Source organism: Oncorhynchus nerka, linkage group LG8 (genome assembly GCF_034236695.1).
Source record: "Oncorhynchus nerka isolate Pitt River linkage group LG8, Oner_Uvic_2.0, whole genome shotgun sequence".
In the NCBI taxonomy this organism is placed as follows: domain Eukaryota; kingdom Metazoa; phylum Chordata; class Actinopteri; order Salmoniformes; family Salmonidae; genus Oncorhynchus; species Oncorhynchus nerka.
Genome location: NC_088403.1, coordinates 15683772 through 15708623, shown reverse-complemented (window position 1 = coordinate 15708623; position 24852 = coordinate 15683772). Strand labels below are relative to the sequence as shown.

The 24852-nt window shown below is 44.5% G+C and overlaps 2 protein-coding genes across 5 annotated transcripts; one reads left to right on the top strand and one right to left on the bottom strand.

Moving 5' to 3' along the window:
* Window positions 1–1206: 1206 nt before the first annotated feature.
* On the bottom strand, window positions 1207–13507 carry LOC115116165 (uncharacterized). 3 transcript variants are annotated; one of them, XM_065021415.1, is made up of 19 exons: window positions 13239–13507; window positions 13078–13136; window positions 12821–12884; window positions 12556–12713; window positions 12323–12387; window positions 12117–12210; window positions 11565–11837; window positions 10978–11271; window positions 10035–10286; window positions 9138–9458; window positions 7013–7098; window positions 6619–6838; window positions 6130–6291; window positions 5667–5857; window positions 5318–5469; window positions 4849–5106; window positions 4301–4454; window positions 3631–3763; window positions 1207–1365 (listed from the first exon to the last, which is right to left on the bottom strand). In XM_065021415.1, coding segments are annotated over exons 1-19 (3066 nt in total). In that variant the 5' UTR covers window positions 13241–13507; the 3' UTR covers window positions 1207–1237. The 3 variants fall into 3 exon arrangements, with proteins under 3 accessions (XP_064877487.1, XP_064877485.1, XP_064877486.1); XM_065021413.1 differs by lacking the exon at window positions 13239–13507 and having other exon boundaries at window positions 13078–13232; XM_065021414.1 differs by lacking the exon at window positions 13239–13507 and having other exon boundaries at window positions 1208–1362; window positions 13078–13232.
* A 528-nt stretch (window positions 13508–14035) lies between these two features.
* LOC115133684 (crystal protein) lies at window positions 14036–23849 on the top strand. Of its 2 annotated transcripts, none has more exons than XM_065021417.1 (8): window positions 14036–14752; window positions 14993–15194; window positions 15937–16070; window positions 17783–17910; window positions 18733–18851; window positions 19210–19350; window positions 20550–20722; window positions 23187–23849. In XM_065021417.1, the coding sequence occupies exons 1-8, from the start codon at window positions 14159–14161 to the stop codon at window positions 23598–23600; spliced, it is 1905 nt and encodes a 634-aa protein (XP_064877489.1). In that variant the 5' UTR covers window positions 14036–14158; the 3' UTR covers window positions 23601–23849. The 2 variants fall into 2 exon arrangements, with proteins under 2 accessions (XP_064877489.1, XP_064877488.1); XM_065021416.1 differs by having other exon boundaries at window positions 23148–23849.
* Window positions 23850–24852: the final 1003 nt, after the last annotated feature.

The window sequence follows — 24852 nt, the reverse complement described above, 5'->3', positions numbered from 1 at the left end:
GCATTGAAATACCTATAGAAAATGCTCCATTATTAAATACAGGTTTGTGTAACGGATGTGAAACGGCTAGCTAGTCAGCGGTGGTGCGCGCTAAATAGCGGTTCGATCGTGACGTCACTTGCCCTGAGACCTTGAAGTAGTGGTTCCCCTTGCTCTGCAAGGGCCGCGGCTTTTGTAGAGCGATGGGTAACGATGCTTCGTGGGTGGCTGATGTGTGCAGAGGGTCCCTGGTATGGGCGAAGGGACGGTCTAAAGTCATACTGTTACATTTGCAACAATTTATGCGCCGCCATCTTAAGTGTCTTTGTGCAATATTTTGGCTATTAATTGTAACTAGCGTTAGCACATTGCCTGTTAGTCTATGGGAATAGCTAGCATGTTAGCTGCTACCATAGATGTCAATGCATTGTGCTTATGCCTAGAAGTATATGGGAATAGCTAGAATGCTAGGTGCAGCCATGGGTGGGCATAGGCCCAGCCAATCATGAGTTTTTCCACACACAGGCCTTATTACAGACAGAAATACTTCCAAGCCCGGTAAAGGTCTACACTTGTATTCAGTGCATGTGACAGTTTGATTTGATGTCTGAGTGTTGCAGTGTGCCTCTGGCTATCCGTAAAAATTTTTTTTGCCATTTGGTTAAGTAATTTATACTTGTACATTTTCACAATTAGATCTACTTTTGATACTTAAGTATATTTAAAAGCAAATACTTTTACTCAAGTAGTATTTCACTGGGTGACTTTCACTTGTCATTTTCTATAAAAAAAAGGTCTCTACTTTTACTCAAGTTTGACAATTAGGTACTTTTTCCCACAACCACACACCATTCAGGTGGATGTATTATCTTGGCAATGGAGAAATGCTCACTAACAGGGACATACAAATTTGTACACAGCATTTGAGAGAAATAAGCTGTGTGTATATGGACAATTTTTTTATTTTTTTTATTTCTCCTCATGAAACCAACACTTTACATGTTGCATTTATATTTTGGTTCAGTGTAGTTAAGTCATTTGATATATTGGCAAGTGGTTTGGGTGTGCCCGTCACAATTTGTCGACTGAGGTAGCCTCCCACCAATAGCATTAGAAGCCACCGTACACCTACTGGTGGCATTATGTTAATCGTTCATTTTGGCAATATTTACTTAGTGAAGACATCTGTACAAAACATATTGAATGAATCCCTGATAATACTCAGGACAAAAGGAGAAAGAGATGTGGTTCCATGATTTTATTGAGGCCTTGCTCTCTCATAATAATTCATTATAGCCTTTGTTGCGCTCACACCAAGCATCGTCAACATCAAGACGCCCATGGTTCCTCCCACGACGTAGATCATTGTCAAAGCCTCATCCCCTGCTAGGAAACAGACACATATTGAATTATAGCTGCACTCTGTAAGGGTGATGTGTATACTTCCATACAGCAGTCACGCCTTAAGCTAGCAATTTTTTTAATAACCTTTAAAATGCTGATACATTTTGAACTTGAACGTTCCGGGTCTTCTCAACTCCCACCTCTAGTTGCAGGTGAAACATTGGAATTTAGTAAATGCTCCGTAATCAAATAAAATTTTTGCTTCATGAAGTAATAGAACAGGATACCTTTAGCATCTCTGATATTTTAAGTAGAAATTGTCCACCAATATGTGATTTTAAAAGACGAAGTTCCCATTAATATTGGCCACTTGGAAAATGTAATTAAATCTGATTTCTAATAATACTTTTACCCGATTTAGGACCAACATTTTCCCAAGTTTTCACCATCATTGTAAAGCCCTAGATATTTTTGCTGCTTTGACAAAGTCATTTCTGAAGAGTTATTATTTATTTAGTGCGATTAGAGATACATTAAGAAAAAAAAAGTCCCTCATTTTAAGGTCAAACCTGTTACGTGAACTGAACTCACGTTTTAATATGAACCTAATCCATTTCAAATTATTTTTTCAAAAGACACATCTTAGTCAAATCATAATGTAAAAGCTGGTTATACTCTTTCTGGTGGAAAACTGAGCGGGTTGAGCATAACATGTTAACCCCGTTAGCCATATACAGGCTAGAAATGTTTTAAGTTACTTTTCTTTGTAACGCTTGCATTCAATTGTCCCTCCCTGTTGCATACAACAAACTTCCATCCCCAGTCACATGAGGATTTAGGGCTGATTTAAGATGAAATTGTCAACCCTGTCACTTTAATTGGCACTTAAAATTACTATAGTCAGTGCCTATTATTTAACCTTGATGGGGGGAAACAAACAAGTATTATGTTGAACATGTGTTCGTTATGACAGAATGTTAAAATCAGGTGAGAAAAAAAAAGTTAACACCCAAAAGGGACAAATTATTATAACAATTCTACACCATCTTAGTCATCGCTTATTGATTGGGACAGGCGGGTGTCAAAGCGATGTCATTTACAAAATGGCCTCCAACTACTCAGCAAACTGGATGCAGTCCATCACAGTGCCATCCGCTTCATCATCATCAAAGCCCCATATACCACCCCACCACTGGCCCTCGCTACATATTCGTCGCTAGACCCACTGGCTCCAGGTCATCTATAAGTCTTTGCTAGGTAAAGCTCCGCCTTCTCAGCGCACTGGTCACCATAACACCCACCCGTAGCACGCGCTCCAGCAGGTATATCTCACTGGTCATCCCCAAAGCCAACACCTTTGGCCACCTTTCTTTCCAGTTCTCTGCTGCCAATGACTGGAACGATCCACAAAAATCATTGAAGTTGGAGACATATCTCCCTCATTAACTTTAAGCATCAGCTATCTGAGCAGCTTACCGATCGCTGCAGCTGTACACAGACCATCTGTAAATAGCCCATCCAACTACCTACCTTACCCCCATATTGTTTTTATTTACTTTTCTGCTCTTTTGCACACCAGTATTTCTAATTACACATCTATCACTCCAGTGTTAATTTGCTAAATTGTAATTACTTCGCTACTATGGCCTATTTATTGCCTTACCTCCTTACGCCATTTGCACACACTGTATATAGACTTTTTCTATTTGACTGTACGTTTTATACATGGAATAAACACTTGTTTGTGTCTCACTGCTATGCTTTATCTTCGCCAGGTCGCAGTTGTAAATGAGAACTTGTTCTCAACTGGCCTACCTGGTTAAATAAATGTGAAATAAAAAAAAATAACGCTTGATTTCTGAGTTGCGGTCATGACATGAAACACTTTGGCGTGGACATCTAAGCGTCTCGATCGATCCGGAAGATCGGAAAAAGACAATATGGTGGCGTACACATTGTTAAGATCACCTCATTGAGCAATAATGTATTTCATTTCATAAAACGGAGCATTTTCTAAGTTCCAACGCTCCACGACGGCAGTTGAGAAGACACCGGTAAGTTCCAATTATGGAAGTATTGCCATGTAACAGTTTGTTGAAAAATTGCTGCTGGTGCTTTACACGAGTTAAGGTGTAACAGCTGCATGGAAGCATTCACATATCACTGTTACAAACTGAATTAGTATCCAAGACATCATTTGGAGCATCCCCAGGTACCACAGGCCTGTTCAAGAATGTTTCAGAAATAAATGTATAGATTAAAACGATATCGGCAACGCTCAAAACGTTTCACATCACAGCAACTCACAGTTGGAGAGTTTGGTCTCTGGTGCCGCCTCGGGGGTGACCATCAGTGGTCCTGCAGACACGACCACAGCTACATTGATGTATGGATCCCATCTAGCTGTTGATCTCTTTGAAAGTCTCTGGGTGGTACAGTTCTACAGAGAATCATAGGAAAATAGGTTTAAAAAAATAATGACCAAGTCATTACTAATAAATGTGCTTAACTGTTTGTCCGATCAATACAGATGTTTGTTGAGCAAAGGTGAATATCAGCTTAAAAAGATGCACTATGCAGAAATCGCCACCATTTCCTGGTTGCTAAAATGCTAATAGTTTGCCTAATTTCAGTTTGTGACGAAACAAGTTAGTGTAAGAATCATTATACCATCTAAACCGCTGTGAAATATATTTTCCACAACCAAAAATATTTTATTTTTCAGCCTTTGGAAGCTGGTGTTCAAAAACTAGAGACAAAAACTAAACTTATGAATGGAAAGCATAGAAATAGCTCATATAGAAAGACCTACCGCTTCTTAGACTTATTTCAATTAAAACGACTGCTCTATAACTTATTTGTAAGGTCTAATACAGGTCCTAATCATTCTTTCCATTTTTAAATTGAACAAATTTATCTACTAAGATTTTCAATATATTTATAATGGCAAATAGACTTGAACTTGTTAGAAATTTACCGTAGTACAGTCCTCATCGTGACTGCATATCCGGGCCAGGCAGTGCATGTAGATGGGTAACTCCTTGGGCATAGTGAACATGTGAATGGAGAATCTGCTCCTCTGTGACACACCGTTCACAGAGAGCCAATGAAAGGTGCTGTCAACAGGGCAGCTGAGGACAAGAGAATAGGGAATGATCGCAAACTGCTTTTTTTTTTATTCTTGAAAATCCAGGGTCATGCCCAGTAGGGTTGAAACAGAAGATAATGTTTGAAAACATGGAGGTACCATCCTGTCCAAAAACAAATATTTTATACCTCAACAAAAGAACCCTATACTCTAATAACCTATGCCCCCCATCACATAATGCCTCTACATGACATTTTATATTGCTCGATTGAATGCAGCCCAGAGTTTAGAATACCATATTTCACACCAGGGTCATATTCACTAGAAATCAAACAGAAGAAAATTGACTAAAACAGGCGAGGCTACCTGAACTTCTCCAATAACAAACTCTTGTTTTTTGTGTGCACAAATGAATATGACCCAGGACAGTAACCCACCCATCTAGGAGAAAGAAGCCCTTGGTTTCATCCTGTGGATCCGGGCTCTCTGTGGCCCAGCAGGAAATCACTTCTAGCAGGACCTCCGAGGCGAACGTGTTGTTTGTCAGGAGGGCCACCTCGAAGAAGAGTACATCGCTGAGGTGGAGGGCGATGGAGTCTCTGTAGCCGTAGGAGAAGGAGTTGTCGCTGTACATGGTCATGGCCAGCCCCAGCTGATGGGAGGAGTTGTACTCCACCACAGAGTGGGAGGTGATCCTGGAGGGGGTAGAGGGGATTGGTCAAAACACAGTTTCATGATTCTGATCCATTGGATGAATCAAAAGATTACTTGTACATTTCAAAAGGTACCAGTAATATTCCCTCCATTTGCAAGCCTTGCCAGGCTACAGGACCAGTTTTTCCTTGTAGGTCACATAATCAGTAACATCTCCTGGCCCCTGAATTACTCCGATCTATCTTTTCTTACCACTCCAGATCTACGTTTATCTGGGTGTTGCGGACATAGTTCCGGGGGTAGATGCACTTCCAGATAACCTTGAGATCTCTTCGTGTGATGGTCCTCTCTCTGCTCAAGGTCACTGTCAGAGTGTTCCGGAACTCGATGTGTGTTCTGTTCACCTGGACACACACAAGCATGTAAACACACACACAGTCGCACAAGCATACGCATGCACAAACATATAATCCCATTTCATCCGCAGTGCTGTGCACAATGGCATAATTACATTACAGTAGTGCTTGGCAAGTATCCAGTGTGACCGGTTGTATAGATTCCATTATAATCCCTTTGCATATCTGAATGCATGGTCACTCACCAGCCGTATCGTTCCACACTGCGAGGGTTTGCGCAACACGTGGAAGTGGTAGAGCGTCTCGCTCTCCTCCATGGTACAACGGCCTTCATTCAAGACAACCGTCACGTCGCCACCAAAGTAGCCAATCAGGAAGGCTTTGGCGATACCTCCGGCCATCGATCTCGTCAGGCACTGGGTGAACATCCCTTTTTCTGTTGGAATTAATGAACTTTCTTTACCCCCAAAAGGAATCATCGTCATATTCATTAGGCACAGAACGGAAGAAACCAGACTGAAACAAGGAGGGACTGCCTGAACATCAATAAAAATGCTTGTTTTCCATTGCAACACGTTTAAAACAAAACATTTTCCGTTGTGTGCCCTATTGAACATGACCCATCAGTAAACAGGGGTGGTGTAGTATTGAATACAAAAAAAAGGTACACCAACAGACATATTGCACGATAACAAGAAGCTAACTGACCATAACAGACAGGATGTGAGGCAGGGGTAGGAGGGGGAATGAAGGCGGGCCCAACGTCATAGAAGCCATGTTGACACACACAGGTGTAGGATTTCAGAGTGTTGACGCAAAAAGAGTTGGCGTCACAGCTGTTCAGGTCAGGCGTCGCACACTCATCTGGGTCTGTCCAAAAGGGAGGGTAAAGTTACCCCTAGGCGCTGCTTTTGGGTCAGTTTCTCATTTCCCCCACTAATGGTTAAGGTTAGAATTGGGAGAGGGGAAGCTGACTTTACCATGGACCATAAAAAAACAGCAGCAGCATTCTGTGTAATGCACAGAGGTTCCATTATTTCAGTGATAGTGTGCCAAACAACATACAAACCCCACATTTGGGAAAAGTAACCGCCTAGGTAAGCAAGAATTATACTTTGAACGCATCACACAAGTTTAAAAGACATGACATGTTAAATCTGACAATACTCCATGTGATGCTGTTGGTGGTTCTCTTACCATCCCAGTAGATGATCCTGTCCTTGACTGTGATATTGGGCGGCTGGAGGGACTGGATATGGTCCAGCTGCTCGCCAGGTGGTAGCGGTATGTCTACGTCGGTTATGGAAGCGTCAAAGCCTTGAAAGGTAATCTTAGTTTTGGATTCGCCTTCCAGCTCCTTGAATGCAACCAACTCCACCCTGGTCTTAATTGGGTACTCTTTCAAAAGCTCCTCCAGCTATGGGCATGAGTAAATGTCAGTGAGAGGGAGGCCAGGGTTGTGTTCATAAGACCACACGACAGAAAACTTCAACATATTACAAAAAATTAAAATCAACGTTTCTTGTCATGTCCAAGTAGTCCCTCTCGGTTTAAGTCAGTTTTATTCCATTTGGTGCCCAAAGACACTCACTAGTTTTTCGTAGATGCGCTTCAGCTCAGCCCAGGGCTCAGTCTTTGGGTCCAACACCATTAACCAAGGCACAATAAAGGCTAGAACTGAGAAAACAAAACATCAACCCTACAGCAAAACAAAGCCATAAACATTGTGTACATGGAAAGTCTGAGTATATAAGCCAAATCAGTTTAATTTCAGAAGTAATAGCATAAAAATGCACGAGAAGACAATTAACAAAGCACTCGTTTAAAGAAAACGCTTTACCTGATCATATCAAGTGCATGTAGAATAGCAAATCTGTTCCTGCAACATCAATTTCTACCTCTCCTAAACACACCCAACAACATAAACATCCATTTCTTCCTCTCCTAAACACACCCAACAATATAAACATGCAACAATATAAACATCCATTTCTTCCTCTACTAAACACACCCAACAATATAAAACATCCATTTCTTCCTCTACTAAACCCACCCAACAATAAACATCTGGCGTACATTCAGTAGACAAACGTCATGGAACACGGGATCGAAATGACGTGAATAGAGATTACGTGCTTCCTTACTCTACGCATCAGAGGCACGTTTGCACATGCCTATACAATACCAGTCAAAGGTTTGGAGACACCTACTCATTCAAGGGTTATTCTTTATTTTTACTATTTTCTACATTTTTGAATAATAGTGACGACATCAAAACTATGAAATAACACATCTGGAATCATGTAGTAACCAAACAAGTGTTAAACATGTCAAAATATATTTTAGATTCTTCAAAGTAGCCACCCTTTGCCTTGATGACAGCTTTACACACTCTTGGCATTCTCTCAACCAGCTTCATGAGGTTGTCACCTGGAATGCATATCAATTAACAGGTGTGCCTTAAGTGGAATTTCTTATTGCGTTTGAGCCAATCATTTGTGTTGTGACAATGTAGGGTTGGTATAGACAGCCCTATTTGGTAAAAGACCAAGTCCATATTATGGCAAGAACAGCTCAAATAAGCAAAGAGAAATGACAGTACATCATTACTTTAAGACATGAAGGTCAATCATTACAGAAAATGCCAAGAACTTTGAAAGTTTCTTCAAGTGCAGTCGCAAAAACCTTCAAGTGCTATGATGAAACTAGGTCTCACGAGGACAGCCACAGGAGAGGAATACCTAGAGTTCTCTGCTGCAGAGGATAAGTTCATTATAGTTACCAGCCTCAGAAATTGCATCCCAAATAAATGCTTCAGAGTTCAAGTAACAGACATCAACTGTTCAGAGGAGATTGTGTGAATCAGGCCTTCATGGTTGAATTGCTACAAAGAAACCACTACTAAAGGACACCATTAAGAAGAAGAGACTTGCTTGGGCCAAGAAACACGAGCAATGGACATTAAACTGGTGCAAATCTGTCCTTGGTTCTGATGAGTACAAATTCGAGATTTTTGGTTCCAACCGCCGTGTCTTTGTGAGAGGCAGACTAGGTGAAGCATGTAGGTGGTGTGATGGTGCTTTGCTGGTGACGCTCAATTATTTATTTAGAATTCAAGGCACACTTAACCAGCATGGCTAACACAGCATTCTGCAGTGATACACCTTCCCATCTGGTTTGCGCTTAGTGGGACTATTTTGTTTTTCAACAGGGCAATGACCCAAAACACCTACATAAGGGCTATTTGACCAAGAAGGAGAGTGATGGAGTGCTGCATCAGATGACCTGGGTCCACAATCACTGACCATAACCCAAATTAGGTGGTTTGGGATGAGTTGGACCGCAGAGTGAAGGAAAAGCAGACAACAAGTGCTCACCATATGTATGAAGACCGTTGGAAAAGCATTCCAATGTAACTACCTCATGACATTGGTTGAGAGAATGCGAAGAGTGCGCAAAGCTGTCATTAAGGCAAAGGGTGGCTACATAAAATATAAAATATATTTTGTTTAACACTTTTTGGTTACTACATGATTCCATGTGTGTTATTTCATAGTTTTGATGTCTTTACTATTATTCTACAATGTAGACAATTGTAAAAAAAAAAATAAAGAAAAACCCTTGAATGAGTAGGTGTCCCAACCTTTGACTGGTACTGTATATATGATAATTCCACAACGTTGTACCCTACTGAACACAGCCCAGATGACACCAACCTTGGTCTTCATTCGGCCTCAGGGTGGACGCCACCGGCAGCACGAGGGCGTTGACGGAAACGTTGACTCCATCGAAACACACCAGGGCCGGGTCGGCGCTCCACTCGCCGTCACACTCTTCCCACACGTCCAGGGCATAGAGCGCACCCTCAATGAGCCCCAGGAGGGGGAGCAAAGGCTCCATCAGCCGGCCTTGCTGGATGGTCGAGCCATTGTCATAAGACAGCTGGTACTGAAAGGCCACGCCCTGTCCGGTCCCACCAATCCACAGCGCTGTAGAGTCCTCAGGACGGTAGCGCAGTTCTGAAACACCTCTGGGTCCTAGGAGAGAGAAGAACGGAGTAGGGTGCAGTTGACCCAAGATAGTAGCTACTAAAAAACAATTGGATAGCACGAAATTGGGGAGAAAAAGGAGTAAAAATTCACACACAAAAAAAATTGGATTGGGGGAAGGGAATGTGATCCTAGATCTGTACTTAGGGGAAACATCACCCCTGAGCAGAGAGAGGAGAAAGCAAAGACCCGCCCAACATAGCAGATACAGGTCTGCAATACTGTAGTGGTCTTCAATACTGGTCCTATAGTCTCTACAGGGTGGGCAGGTTTGTGTTCCAGTCCAGTACTGTTGCCATACATACTGTCAACTGAACTAATCATCAATCACTTGAATAGTTGAATCAGGTGTTGGATTGGAACAAAAGCATGTACATAAAAGCATGTGATCGCACTTTATTTAATCACCAATCAAGCTGATTAAATTATTAGGTTATCGTTATCCATTTTATCCATTCAATCCCCCCTAAATTAATCTCTAACCTAGTCAAAAATAGACATGAGAGCTGCCCAAACATTGATCACGCAACCGCTCAACATGAGCCCAGTTTGGCTCCAGTTTACCTGTGCGAGCGAGTACCGTCTTGGCGCTCATGACCACGCTGTCTCCACACAGCGCCTCTACTCTAGCCAAGTACTGGCTGCAGGGCAGAAGGCTGGCCACCGTGTGGCTGGTGAGCAGGGTGGTGTAGTGGAGCACCCCCTGGTGGTAGATCCTGAACATGGAGATAGAAGAAGTGTTCCTCACCACCCAGCTTAGGGTGTAGTTGTCCGGCCCCGAGGAGGTCTGCCACAGGTTCTCGATTTCTGAGTGGACTAAAGAGAGGGCCGATAGTCATTTCCAAAAGTGTTCACCGTAAGCAAAGTAGGAGAAAGGCAATTCAAGACTGTGTAAAAACAGTGCCTTGGATGAACAGATGTTATGGGTTTACTTTGGCTGCATGTCAATAGAAGTGGTTTCCTCTTTTCTCCTTCCCCTCATTTGCAGTGATCAGAGAATTCTGTTAGAATAGGTGAAAACACCCGTCCTACCTCCTCAGAACACCCGTCTACCTCCTCAGAACACCCGTCCTACCTCCTCAGAACACCCGTCTACCTCCTCAGAACACCCGTCTACCTCCTCAGAACACCCGTCTACCTCCTCAGAACACCCGTCTACCTCCTCAGAACACCCGTCAGAACACCCGTCCTACCTCCTCAGAACACCCGTCCTACCTCCTCAGAACACCCGTCCTACCTCAGAACACCCGTCCTACCTCAGAACACCCGTCCTACCTCCTCAGAACACCCGTCCTACCTCAGAACACCCGTCCTACCTCAGAACACCCGTCCTACCTCAGAACACCCGTCCTACCTCAGAACACCCGTCCTACCTCAGAACACCCGTCCTACCTCAGAACACCCGTCCTACCTCAGATTTGCGCATATAAAAGGGAAGGAGACGAGGGGATGAAACTTAAGGCTATTGACACTCAGCCTAGCATAGCATCAACTAGGTGGATCTTACCAGTATTCCCTTTGATGAGGACCATTCTGCTGTGGCGAGCCTCCGTGCCCGCCTGGCACACCGTCTGCAGGCCAAACTTCACCCTGCTACAGGGCGGCAGGTCAGATTGAGAGAACACAAAGGTGTCCAGTGTGTGCCTGAAGGACCTCTCCTCCAGGACATGGTTGGTGCCATTGAGGTAGAGGACCGTGACAAGGAAGAAGGAGAACTTGCGATTGTCGGGACAGTCCCAGGACACTGTGACACTGCTGCTGTTCCACGTCGTCACCTGGAAATGTCTGGGGACTTCTGGGTCTGGATATGAATAGCAATTATACAGCAATATGTAACAAAGTAATTACTTCATAAATATCAATACAACACAGTGCTGCTCATATCAGTACCGAGGTCATGGGAAGGGACATAAGTTATATTCCTCAAATCTATACTTTATATCATCAAAAAGGCCTGTAAATAACAGTTTGAACCTCTAAGATTGGTGCGATTACACAGGGTGACAACGACTAGAGCTACCAAGAGTGTATTCACTAGGAACTAGTGTATTAGTTTTGCTACATTATGCACTAATGAATACACCCCAACTGTACCTGTGATAGTGGAGAGACAGGTAAGCGAGTGGCTGCCTGCCACCTCCACACAGGCAGCATAGGAACTGCAGGATTCCAGGGCTGTGAAGCGGTAGTGGTTAGAGTGGGTACTGTCCACACTAAGGGCAGCGTAGGCCTTCATCTCAGAGTGGTATAGGGACACAGAGTGGACGGGGACAGGGGCAGCCGGGGGCTGCATCTTCTCTTTCCAGGACACCAATAACATGGAGGTACTCCTGGACTCCAGCTTCAAGGGGTAGCGCACAGTGTGACCTAGGAGAGGAGATGATGGGAGTGATGACTACATTTATGACCTGCACACCAGTGGTATAGTGGGCAGATTCCCAGATCACCTGAATTCTGTCTCCATCTTGATTTCACTTTTGCTCTCACTCCCTTTTGAGTCTCATGTCTGTCTGCCTTTCTGACGATCCATCTGTTTCCATCTACCTACCTTCCTTCATCTCTCTCCTTCCATCTCCCTCCCTCCCTCCATTTATTTATCCCTCTCCCTTTGTGGCTCTCTCTCGAACAAAGACGTAACAACTTTACCGAGCATGAGGATGAAGTTTGGGTCCTGATAGAGGTACAGAGTGCTGTTTTCACACGCAAACACCTCATTGGTGGAGAACAACTCCAGGGCTTCCTAAGAGCGATAACATGAGAATGGACAAACATGAATCTTTCATTCAAAAGGAACATTATGGTGACACCAGATAAGAGGAGAATGTCATCACTTATATTACAGGTCTACCCACCAGAGTGCTATTGATGGGCTGTTGGTCAGGTTTATGTATACTTCTGAACTCAATGGAATGTGAACCTTCAAGTGAAGAAAAAAATTATTATACTGTAGCATGATCTAATGAACACCAATTGGAATCTCAGAATCCCAGAACTAAAATATTGCCTAATTTGTTTAGATCAATGGATACAGGACAGTGTTTGTACTTAAAGTCAATGAGTGGAAGTGTGGAAGACCTATACTTACCTGGGAAGATGGAGAATATCCACTTCCGAACCATGACACCATAATGAAGAGTCAATTTGTGTTCCACAGTAGTGGCAACTGTCAAAGATGAAAATGTGTCCTCACTCCAAATGGATTTCAATTTGGTGGTGTTCAACCATAAATGTCCTTCTGGCCAACTGTAGAGAATCAAAGTGAACAAGACACATAGGTGTAAGTTAGTGCCAAGTGCATGGTTCAGAAGTTTGGCATGATTATGTGTTTATGAAATACTGGACTTATTTACCTGCCAAACAAGGAATTGTTGCTGATTTTCCAACATATGGAGAAAGTAAAACTACTGCAGCTTCCTGCAGATTGTAAGAAGCTAACGTTACATGTCACAATTAACTCATGAAAAATCAACCAAACCCTGCGTCCCGGGAGGAAATTAACCTAAATATATGTTTGTGTGTAACTCATAATTGATGTGGAAACAGCATAGCCACGCAGTATCAATTACATACACAACAATAACGCACTTAGCACGCACAGGCTACTTACCGAGAGATATCGTGTGAGGTACAAGAATGAACAATATAAATGGAAACGCGAAACAGGTCCTGCAAAAGGAAAGTCGGTGTTCTTTATCAATAATCATGGCCACCTTAATTCACCATTAAATTAATAATACAAGAACGAAATTAAGTATATGTTTAGCCTACATGTTTCTTGGTGCTGTTATTTTGCACTCAGGTATGGGTAAGCGTGATTGAGTTGACGAAAACAAACGACTGACCTGACGTCATCGACAAATAATGACTAACAGGTGCAGGTCAATCTGATTGGGCCCACTGTTTTGGTGCAGGTTTGATCACAAATTATTTGCACAATATCATATATTATGATGTTTAACTAATGTTACAGATATGGATTGGGGGGAGGGGAATCTGATCCTAGATCTGTATCTAGGGGAAACGTCACACAGAGCAATATTGTGACCACCCAGGAATGAGCTGAGCTTCACATCATGGGAACCTATTATCTCGTTATGTAAAGGAAAGACCACCTGCCTCCCATTACTGGAAGTGCATCACAGGGTCCTGGCTATCCCAAGTATATCAGTCATGAGTCCTAATCCACAGTTGTCTGACAAGGGAAGTTCTGTCTGAGAACTGTCCATGATTCTCCAATTGGCCAAATTAGTGTCATGAGTATCCACACAGGCCACTGTAAGAACCAAAGATTCTTATTGTTAAACCCAAGATCGTTCACATGGCGCTTTTACAAGGGAATCATTTTCACACTGTGAACACTCAATCAAGGAGGTGGGCAGAGCCAAGCGCGAACTAGAAATATATTATTGGTGCATATTAGTGTTCATTTGCATATTTCTGTTAGGGAACGCCTACTCTCTTTGTCTTTGTCTTGATTGATATAGTCCCTCTGACCTGCCACTGGACTTCCTCTCCTTACCAAATATGGTATGAAAGGAAAGCCTGAAAAGGAATAAGCATTTCCCCATTATTCATCTGTGTAGGAGTTTAGGCTTCAATTTTCTGCCCCAGCTAGGACGCAACTGGAGAATGATCTGACCTGACTGAGAGACCCTGGCTAATACTTTCTAATAATTCATTCAGGAAAGATGGAGAGCTGTCACTGTTTCTTGCTGCTTTGCTCACTGGTCTTTGCGCTGTCTTTTGCGGAGGAGGCAACGTTTGAGAATGAGATCGACCTTACAGAGTTTATTAGAAGGATTTCTTCCTCTGGACTACTGGTCAGGGATCAGCCTCTGGCTATCAACAGAGACCTTCGCTTTGAAACAAACTCACTGGAGGAGCTTGGAGATCCAGAGGATTCCATTCCCATCTGGACTGATGAGGAACCAGTCATCCAGAATACACTCAACACCGGGACTACCATCCCTGAGGATTCCATTCCCATCTGGACTGATGAGGAACCAGTCATCCAGAATACACTCAACACCGGGACTACCATCCCTGATATTCCTGACTATGGCCCCATAGTGTTGACCAACAATGGGTTGATCAAGGGACTCACAGTGGAAAAGTCCCACATATTTTATGGGATCCCGTACGCGGACCCACCTGTGGCCACGCACCGCTGGAAGCCCCCCAGACCGGTGACCCCGTGGCCGGGGGTCCACGACGCCACGTACCCGAGGGATGCGTGTATGCAAGGCTGCAGTGGCCCCATATCTGACAAGTGCCCTCAGAAGGTAGGGGACTAACACAGATGGGCTCGATAATTATGTTGTTATGATTTAGCACAATGTATGTGTGTGTCATGTGCAGCGTGTTGACAGTGAAACATGAAATTAACAAAGTCCTGAATAATCTCCTGATAACATCCAGGAATGTCTTTGATTCATCAATAATGTGAGTATTTTATTTGGCGTGTGAAATGGCGTCTGAAATGTGAATATTTGATTTCTGAAATGAAATGTGTCTTCCCATAGGTCAGTGAGAACTGCCTCTACCTCAACATATTTGTACCTCTGGATGTGAACTTCAGTTCCCCTTTACTGACAACCCTGCCAGTGATGGTGTGGATCCACGGGGGAGATTTCATTGCTGGCTCAGCCTCCAAGACCCTGTACGATGGGAGGTTCATCAGTAACTTCACTCACACTGTGGTGGTGAGCATGGCGTATCGGCTAGGTAAGACCGGTGTTCTTTAGCTCCGGGGTGGAGTTTCTCTAGGTACATATCTAGGATCCGTTTCCCTAAACCTAACCTTAACCATTAGTGGGGAAAATGCCAAACTGACCAGGGTCCGTATTTCAAGGGAACGTCACCTTACACCTCTTCACTATACAACCTTTATCTAGTTATCCAGGCTAGTTTCCATGAGATCAAATCGTTTCTTTCATAAGAGACCTGGAACAGGGCAGAGACAGTCCAGAGACCTTGTGATTCATTAGTGTGTTTGCTGATTACATTATCCTACACAGTCCCAAAACTAGGATGGTGATTTCAAACATTTCTGAACAGAGAGCTTGTCTGATTTAGCTTGCTGTATATATAATATACTTTTCTCAAGTGGACTTAGACTTCTACCATCCTCTCCTCAATAAATACCATTTGGTGGGTGTAGCGAGTTGCGACCCTGTGGTGGCCTGATCAATATGGGTATGTGAGACCATTGAGAAAAGGCCATTATCTGTGTGGCTGTCAGAAGAGGCTGGTGGGCAGAGATGGGAGGATGGGTTAATTGGAATGGCATAAATAGAACCATATCAAAACGCCATGTGTTGATGTGTTTGAATCCGTTCCATCAATTCCACTTCAGACATTATGATTAGCCAGTCCTCCTATATCTCTGCCCACCAGTCTCCTCTGAGAGGTGTGTTGTTTTGTGTATAGTTTTTCATGGTCAAAGGAACTTGCTGTATCATTGCAGGGGCGTTTGGTTTCCTCGTCTCGGGAAAAGACCCCAAAACCTCAGCAACCGGGAATTATGGGATCCTGGATCAGCAGGTTGCTCTTCTCTGGGTTCAACAAAACATTGCTCTGTTCGGAGGCGACCCCAGCAAGGCAAGCACGTACACATTATCCTGCGTTGTGTTCATTAGAGCATGCAAGGGAAAATATTTACAAAGGTTTCGCAATGGAAAACGAATTTGAGTGTTTCTTAGACTAGTCCACGTAGTCCCTGCCTGTTTATGTCTGTTATCTATATAATGCCTAATGATCCACAGTCACACAGTCACATCCACAGTCACACAGTCATACAAAATGACAACATCTGATTTTCTTCCACCACCTCAAGTCCTTGATAATCTCAACGGACTCAAACTCATCTTTTTGTTTTGGTGCAGAGTTGGGGGTCAGGTGCAGGGTTGGGGGTCAGGTGCAGGGTTGGGGGTCAGGCGCAGGGTTGGGGGTCAGGCGCAGGGTTGGGGTCGGGCGCAGGGTTGGGGGTCGGGCGCAGGGTTGGGGGTCGGGCGCAGGGTTGGGGGTCGGGCGCAGGGTTGGGGATCGGGCGCAGGGTTGGGGATCGGGCGCAGGGTTGGGATCGGGCGCAGGGTTGGGGTTCGGGCGCAGGGTTGGGGATCGGGCGCAGGGTTGGGGTTCAGGCGCAGGGTTGGGGTTCAGGCGCAGGGTTGGGGGTCAGGCGCAGGGTTGGGGGTCAGGCGCAGGGTTGGGGATCAGGCGCAGGGTTGGGGGTCAGGCGCAGGGTTGGGGGTCAGGCGCAGGGTTGGGGGTCAGGCGCAGGGTTGGGGGTCAATTCCATTTAAATTCAGTCAATTCGGGAAGTAAATATACATTTAAATTCCAATTGTTGTCATTGAACAGTGAATTGGAATTTCTGTCTACTTCCTGAATGGACTGAAGTGAAATGGAATTGATCCCAACTCTGGTCAGGAAAAACTCCAGATACACTGACCTAGATATTCACATTCTGACCATGTATAGAAATACCTTGTTGGTTGTATTTCAGCAGTGGTTGTTGTTGAATGACCTCTATATATCCCGTGGTGCTGTCGTGACTGATTTGTAGTGAGGCCACACCACTGGGAGAATAACAGCCTCTGTGAGGCATAGAGAATAACAGCCTCTGTGAGGCACAGCGAAGAGCTCCTCCAGCCCTGATGACATTTCTCTGAGTGGGGAAAGATGCTGTCTGGAGATGGGGCTATGCTGCAGAGTAGGGTTGCAGGTTATCGAGTGGGGAAAGATGCTGTCTGGAGATGGGGCTATGCTGCAGAGTAGGGTTGCAGGTTATCGAGTGGGGAAAGATGCTGTCTGGAGATGGGGCTATGCTGCAGAGTAGGGTTGCAGGTTATCGAGTGGGGAAAGATGCTGTCTGGAGATGGGGCTATGCTGCAGAGTAGGGTTGCAGGTTATCGAGTGGGGAAAGATGCTGTCTGGAGATGGGGCTATGCTGCAGAGTAGAGTTGCAAAATCCCAGGAACTTTCAATAAATTCTCTGGTTTTCCAGAAGCCCTAGTGTCCTACTGCAGACCCAAAACAAACACATTCGTTGGATCATGCAGAAAGAGAAATTGCTGGCATCTCATACAAACAGCTAGTACCACACGCTAGTTGGTTCAGTAAAAGTGATGTTGAAAGCCTTTCAGTTCTGTATCCCAACTCCATCAAACAAAGAAACAGCTTTATCATCCTGCGTTATATCTAAATGAGGCATAAAACCATCAGGATTATGTGTTTGTGTACGTTGTTATTGTCTCTGTCTGTGGATATACAACACAACCCTGATTATGGCTCATTAACATCCAAAACAGGTGACCATATTTGGGGAGAGTGCAGGAGCCCAGTCAGTGAGCCTCCATCTGATGGTCCAGAGCAGTAAGCCCCTGTTCAAACAGGCTGTGTTCCAGAGCCTACCCTTCTCCATCCCTCTCAAGACCAGGTCGGTGACCTCTAACTCCTAACATCTGGGTAGTGTTCATTAGGGCACACTGCAGCAAAAACAAGCATTTCTCATTGGACAGATCCACATTTATCTTCCCGTTTCAGTCCGTTTCCTTCCGTTGGCCGAATGTACACATGACTCAGCTGGTGGTCTTGATCGCTAACTCCTTAAAAGATGAAATCCGCCGTAGTGGAAACGGTCCCACTGTCCGCCGTTGTTGTTTTTGTTTTGTTGACGAAGCTGAGCGTCGTGCAACGCAACAAAATAAATGTCAGTACGTATTCTACTGTTCTATCGCGCGTGCGATGATGGCAAAGGGGAAAAATACAGTGGTCATTGTTTCCAGTAACTTCTTCGTTGTTATAAGATCCCAAACAGACGTGGCGGTTTCACCATTCAGGATTTCAGGTTTAAGAAGGAGACCCTCACTTTGCTTCATCTATATAGATCAACTTATCCTTCCCACATTTTGAATGAGTAATCCTTGCCATATGTGAAATTGACTACAAAAGTGAATCGCCGACCTTCCTGATAAGTGTTTTGTTATACGGCCTGCCAAGCTACAAGGAATAAATGGGATTCATTCAATAACATTAAATTCAATCAATTAAATTCAATGTTATTTCTCCCCTCAGGGTTACAGTTTAGACATGCTAATGCATCCAAAAAGACGAGGTACCTTTTAAGTTCCAGTCCATGTCCTAGTAAAACAGTCATTCCATCTCCAGCTGTCGTTACTCTCCTGGAAGAGATGTGGCACTACCTAATGTTCCCATTGAGCAGAAAGAGACTATCTGTGGTCTGTTTTCTTTGTTCCAGACATGATGCCCTGAAGCTGGGGAGGGACTTTGCCAGACAGGCCAACTGCTCTGTGAGCGACATCGTGTGCCTGCTGTCCCTCAGTCCTCAGGCTGTCCTCGCTGCCCAGATGAAGTCAAGTAGGAGACCAGTCTTCTTCTGTGTCTGTCTATCTGTCTGTCTCTGACTGACTGTTTTTAGACCGAGTTGTGACCCAAATGGCCCCCTATCCCCATAGGGCTCGGGTCAAAGTAAGGAACAATTTGGGACACAAAAAATGTTGACCCTCTACCTATCTAAGTTGGCCCTTATTCATGACAAAATCAACATCTCAGAGTTGCTTAAGTGTGTTTCATTACAGAGCTAGTTGTTTAGCATTTTGAGTGGAGTCATTTTATGTATATTTGCAGGGTGTATTTTGGTAAGTAAGCTAATTGTTGTTATTTCTGACTCTCTCTCTTTCTTCCCCTTCCTCATCTCTCTCTCTCTCTGTCTCAGGTTCCAAAGTGGTGAATCCCTTCAGGTTCCTGGAGATGTTTGAGACCTGGGGGCCCTACGTGGATGGAGAGCTGATCAAGGAGCAGGCTGTGACTGCCTTCCAGAAGGGCCACTGGCAGAAGGAGAAACCAGTCCTCCTTGGTATGGACCACTTGAAATACACTCACATTTAACCAGAACAGCTTTTAATGGCTGGCCCCATAACACTTAATAATACATTTCATTTGGCAAATGTCTTTCAGGACACTCAAAGAACAACTTACAGTATATTAAAAGTAGGTACTCTACTAGTGAAGACATCTGTTACATACTCTACTAGTGAAGACATCTGTTACATACTCTACTAGTGAAGACATCTGTTACACACTCTACTAGGGAAGACATCTGTTACACACTCTACTAGTGAAGACATCTGTTACACACTCTACTAGTGAAGACATCTGTTACACACTCGACTAGTGAAGACATCTGTTACACACTCTACTAGTGAAGACATCTGTTACACACTCTACTAGTGAAGACATCTGTTACACACTCTACTAGTGAAGACATCTGTTACACACTCTACTAGTGAAGACATCTGTTACACACTCTACTAGTGAAGACATCTGTTACACACTCTACTAGTGAAGACATCTGTTACACACTCTACTAGTGAAGACATCTGTTACACACTACTAGGGAAGACATCTGTTACACACTCTACTAGGGAAGACATCTGTTACACACTCTACTAGGGAAGACATCTGTTACACACTCTACTAGGGAAGACATCTGTTACACACTCTGCTAGTGAAGACATCTGTTACACACTCTGCTAGTGAAGACATCTGTTACATACTCTACTAGTGAAGACATCTGTTACACACTTAAGGTTACAGAGGTGGTTCGGTGCATGTGTGATGACGAGTAACCATTGCCAGAGACCTGAAGAGTTGCATTGGCTCCCCAAGTCAATGCCTGGGCTTTGGCTAAGCTGGCTAAGGGTGTGACTTAATTAGACTGAGTAGTTGAATGTGAGATGGTGAAGTGCAACTGGTTCCCTCTCAGCTGGCCACTCGACATAACACATCTGTAGGAGAGATTCTTCGTCCCTGATGTGTTCTGTGTCCTTCCCTTCTACAGGATCCATGGTTATATTCATACCAGGGTTGTGTTCATTAGGGCTCGCAAATGTTTAAAACCTTCTATAGAAAATGTAAATGATTCCAGATAGTCCCTCCCTCCCTGTTTCATCCCGATTTCTTCTGTTTGGTGCTTAATGAACACAACCAAGATTATACCAGAACGTTTGGAGCAACACTTTGAAGGCATGCTGTTGACGTACAACAACCTTGCAGGGACCACTTCAGAGGAGGGGGTGATATTTGTGTACGGGGTCTTCACCAAGCCTGTGTCTGCGGTGGAGTGCACCGTCTACACCGCGGCCATCTTCAAACAGCACGCCCTCAGGATCCTACACAAGTACCTGCCCCTGTACAAGGACATTGACCGACGGGACATGCTGGCTCAGGTAAAATATGACTTTCAGAGAGGGTGCGTCCCAATAATCTCTCCTTTCTCCCAAAGTGTGCACTTGTTCACTTCCCTTAATGGATTTGGCAGGAAATTACTGGTATGGAAACTCCAGCCTATGCCTACACCAATCCAATGCTTTTAAATAAGTAGTGAACGGGTCCAGACATCAGGAAGACGAGATCATTGGGACGTAGCCAGGGAGAAACTCAGTGTTGTCCATGCAAACATGTTAGATTCAAAAAAGACTAATCGAATGTAAAAAGGACATTGATTAATCATCCCAAAAAGTAATGTTTTACATTAAAGTCAACAAAGGTTTTGGCAATGTTCATTGTCAGGCTCCAGATCAGTGGTTGTAGGGCTAGACTGTCACGTCTGCAGCCAGTGGACTGTAGAGAGAGACCTCGGAGCGTGATGAGGACACATCTGCCCATCTCCTCGCTTCGTCTCACCGCATCTAGATGAGCCTTGTTGAGCTCTGGGGAGAAGGTTTCAGTAGGTACAGACCTAGGATCAGCTTCCCCTCCCCAATCCTAACCTACAAAAAATGGCTAAGGGTGATATGATAAACTGACCCAAGATAAGCGTCTACTCTAGCGGTACCTTCACCCTACTCCCCATGCTGGAAATCTCTTTCTCAATTCTCTGTGGGAATGATCTGTCCAAGTCATCAAAAAAATCAGGATGGACTTAATCATTATAATTATAGGCTACCAAATTTGTATTAGTTAGGTTCCAATTCTTTTTTTGATTAACCAATCACAATAACCCAGAGAGCTAGGTTTCTAACTGCCTGAATTATTTTAGAGGTAAACGCTTTACATTTTCTGATTTTAATCTGTGTAGAGAGAGATGGGTTACATCTGATAGTTTGGTTCTTCATAGTGCAACTCCACATGATTACCAGCAGAGGGTGCTAAAATACTAATGTCTGTTTAGGCTCCTCCCATGGCCATCATCCTCAAAGAATCATTAGTGTTTTTTAAAATTTTATTTCACCTTTATTTAACCAGGTAGGCTAGTTGATAACAAGTTCTCATTTGCAACTGCGACCTGGCCAAGATAAAGCATAGCAGTGTGAACAGACAACACGGAGTAAACAATTAACAAGTCAATAACACAGTAGAGTGCCATTGTCTCTTTGAGATGTATACCACACAGTGGAAGCAGATCTTTAGGAAATAAGAGACACAGAGGAAGACTACCCAATCAGTTTCCCCAAGCTACAGATCTAGGATCAGCTTCCCCTCCCCCCATCCTAACCTTAACCAGTATTGGGGGAAATGCAAAACTGACCAAAGATCAGTGTCTAGGGGCAACTTCACCCAGTCAGCCAGAGAGTTGACATCAGAGCCATATTCAGTATGCAGCCCAGGCTATTTCACTACCAGCTCAGGCTAGATGATGTTCAGTGTGGATTACAGGATAAACTGACTCCAACCACACTAGAGACAACAACAGACAATGAATACACAAACTGCATCAGTAGAATACATGCATTCACTGTAGTGAGGGAAACGCTCTCATTTCCAAGTCCACATCCAAAATGTGAAACAGAGCTCGGATGGTAAATAGCCTCAGGTACTTTCTCTGGAGGTTTTGAATCTAAAGTGAGAGATGAGTGTGCTGAGAGAGGCATGGGGCAGAAGGTGACACTCTCATACCTGTTTAGTATTCGACAGCTCACTGTCTGTGTGTGCCCAGTGAAGAGGAGCAGAATAGGAGGAAGGACCCCCCCCCCCCCCTTCCTAAAGGACAGGTCCCAGGGGAGGGGAGGGTCATGACAAATGTCAGCTATTGCACTGAGGCCACATGGCTCAGCCTGGGAGGGGGAGAAGGAGAGGTAAAGGGGAAGAGAGCGGGGGGAGGGAGTGGTAGAGAAAGTGAGCTGTTGAGCAAGTGAAGGGGAGGTATCTGTGACCAACAGATGCATATCTGTATTCCCATTCCTGTGAAATCCAGAGATTAGGGCCTAACAAATCTATTTCAATTGACTGATTTCCTTATGAACTGCAACTCAGTAAAATCTTTGAAATTGTTGTGTTTTATATTTTTGTTCAGTGTATATCCTTTGAGGACACTGAGGGGTACAGGTGTTCTAGATGATTCTGTGCCGCGTAGGCGGCTGCACTGAGTGTTTTCCTGAGTATAGTTTCCAGGTAACAAGCGAGACAAAAGGCTTTGAGCGGCAGTTCTGTAGCACACACACTAGCCACTAGGGACTCTTTTCTCTTTGTTGAACTCAACGAACTCTCTGTTTACCCCCAGATTGCATTGACCTCAATGACCTCTCTGTTTACCCCCAGATTGCATTGACCTCAATGACCTCTCTGTTTACCCCCAGATTGCATTGACCTCAATGATCTCTCTGTTTTAGCCCAGATTCTATTGAACTCAATGACCTCTCTACTTACCTCCAGATTGTGACAGACTACGTCTTCCTTTGCCCCTCCCGCAAGGCAGCCCGGGCAGGCACCAAAGTGGGCAGCGCCGTGTGGATGTACGTCTTCGACCATGTGATATCGGACCACAGTGTGTGGTCCGGTCTGTCCTTCTGCTACGAGCACGTGTGTCACGGTGCTGAGCTGCCCTTCCTCTTCAACACTGCCTCCATGGCTAACTTCACGCTGGCCCCACCCGAGAGGCTGCTGTCCAATCGGATGTTGTGTTACTGGGGGACATTCGCCCACACCGGGGACCCGGCCTCACGGATGCAACAGAGCGGCTTCTGTAGACAGCAACGCCTGCCGGCCTGGCCCCGCTACTCGGACACCAGCTCCTGGTTGGTCATGAACTTCACTGTCCGCTCCCATGCCCAGGTGGGCACCAGGGACCATATCTGTGACTTCTGGGACAAGCTGGGCATCTATTAGGGCATAGGGTGGGCATGGGGCGGGCAAAGGTGTTGGTATTGGTTATGTATGCATACAGAGTGTTATGTCATTGCATGTTTTTAGTTTTCTAACCATTTCTCGTCCCCAGCTGCTTCATTTGATGTGATTGTGCAGTGATTTGTTGGCTACGTACTTGAGAACTCCTACATGAATACCCCACTGTCGCTGTACATGTGAATCATTTTGGATAATGTTTTTTCTATGACAAATAAATCACAGTGAGAAATACTCAATGTTATCTTCGTAAAAAAGCATGGCCATTGGGTTGAGCACCGTGTAGGGTGCACATGGTAGATTGGTCATTCAGATGCATGCTGGGTCAGAACGACCTGAAAACATACATACTGATGATTAACATCTAGTAGGTCTCCCTAGCTTACTCGTTTCCCCCTCTTCTCTCTAGCTCTCTTTCCATCCCCCTCTTCTCTCTAGCTCTCTTTCCATCCCCCTCTTCTCTCTAGCTCTCTTTCCATCCCCCTCTTCTCTCTAGCTCTCTTTCCATCCCCCTCTTCGCTCTAGCTCTCTTTCCATCCCCCTCTTCGCTCTAGCTCTCTTTCCATCCCCCTCTTCGCTCTAGCTCTCTTTCCATCCCCCTCTTCGCTCTAGCTCTCTTTCCATCCCCCCTCTTCCTCTAGCTCTCTTTTTCCATCCCCTCTTCGCTCTAGCTCTCTTTCCATCCCCCTCTTCGCTCTAGCTCTCTTTCCATCCCCCTCTTCGCTCTAGCTCTCTCTCTCCCTTCCTACCAACCCACATGCTCACAGGCATAACAAAGTATCGATTTCACAGCAGTAAGTCCAGATCGATAGAAAAGGTTATCTAGAATCTCAAAATGGCCCTAAAGGCAACTGAGGTCATGTGGGTAATTCCCTCTTGAACATGTCTACTTCCTTGTTAAACAGCAGGGCTACAGATTACAATGCATTTTCAATAGTGGTGTAGGGTGAATTTGGGTCATGGGTCAGTTTTGCATTTCCCCCAATCTTTATTTAACTAGGCAAGTCCGTAAAGAAAAAAATCTTCTTTTCAATGACTAGTCTAACGCTCTAACCACTAGGCTACTCTGCCGCCCCAAATTAAAGTTAGGATTGAGGGAGGGGAAGCTGGTCCTAGATCTGTTCCTTGGGGAAACTTCACAGAGCCTCAGACTACAAAGGATGGCTCATGTTATCCTAACCATAATCCACTATAAGATTGCAGGCATAAAATGATTAATTCACCTGTAATATATGTC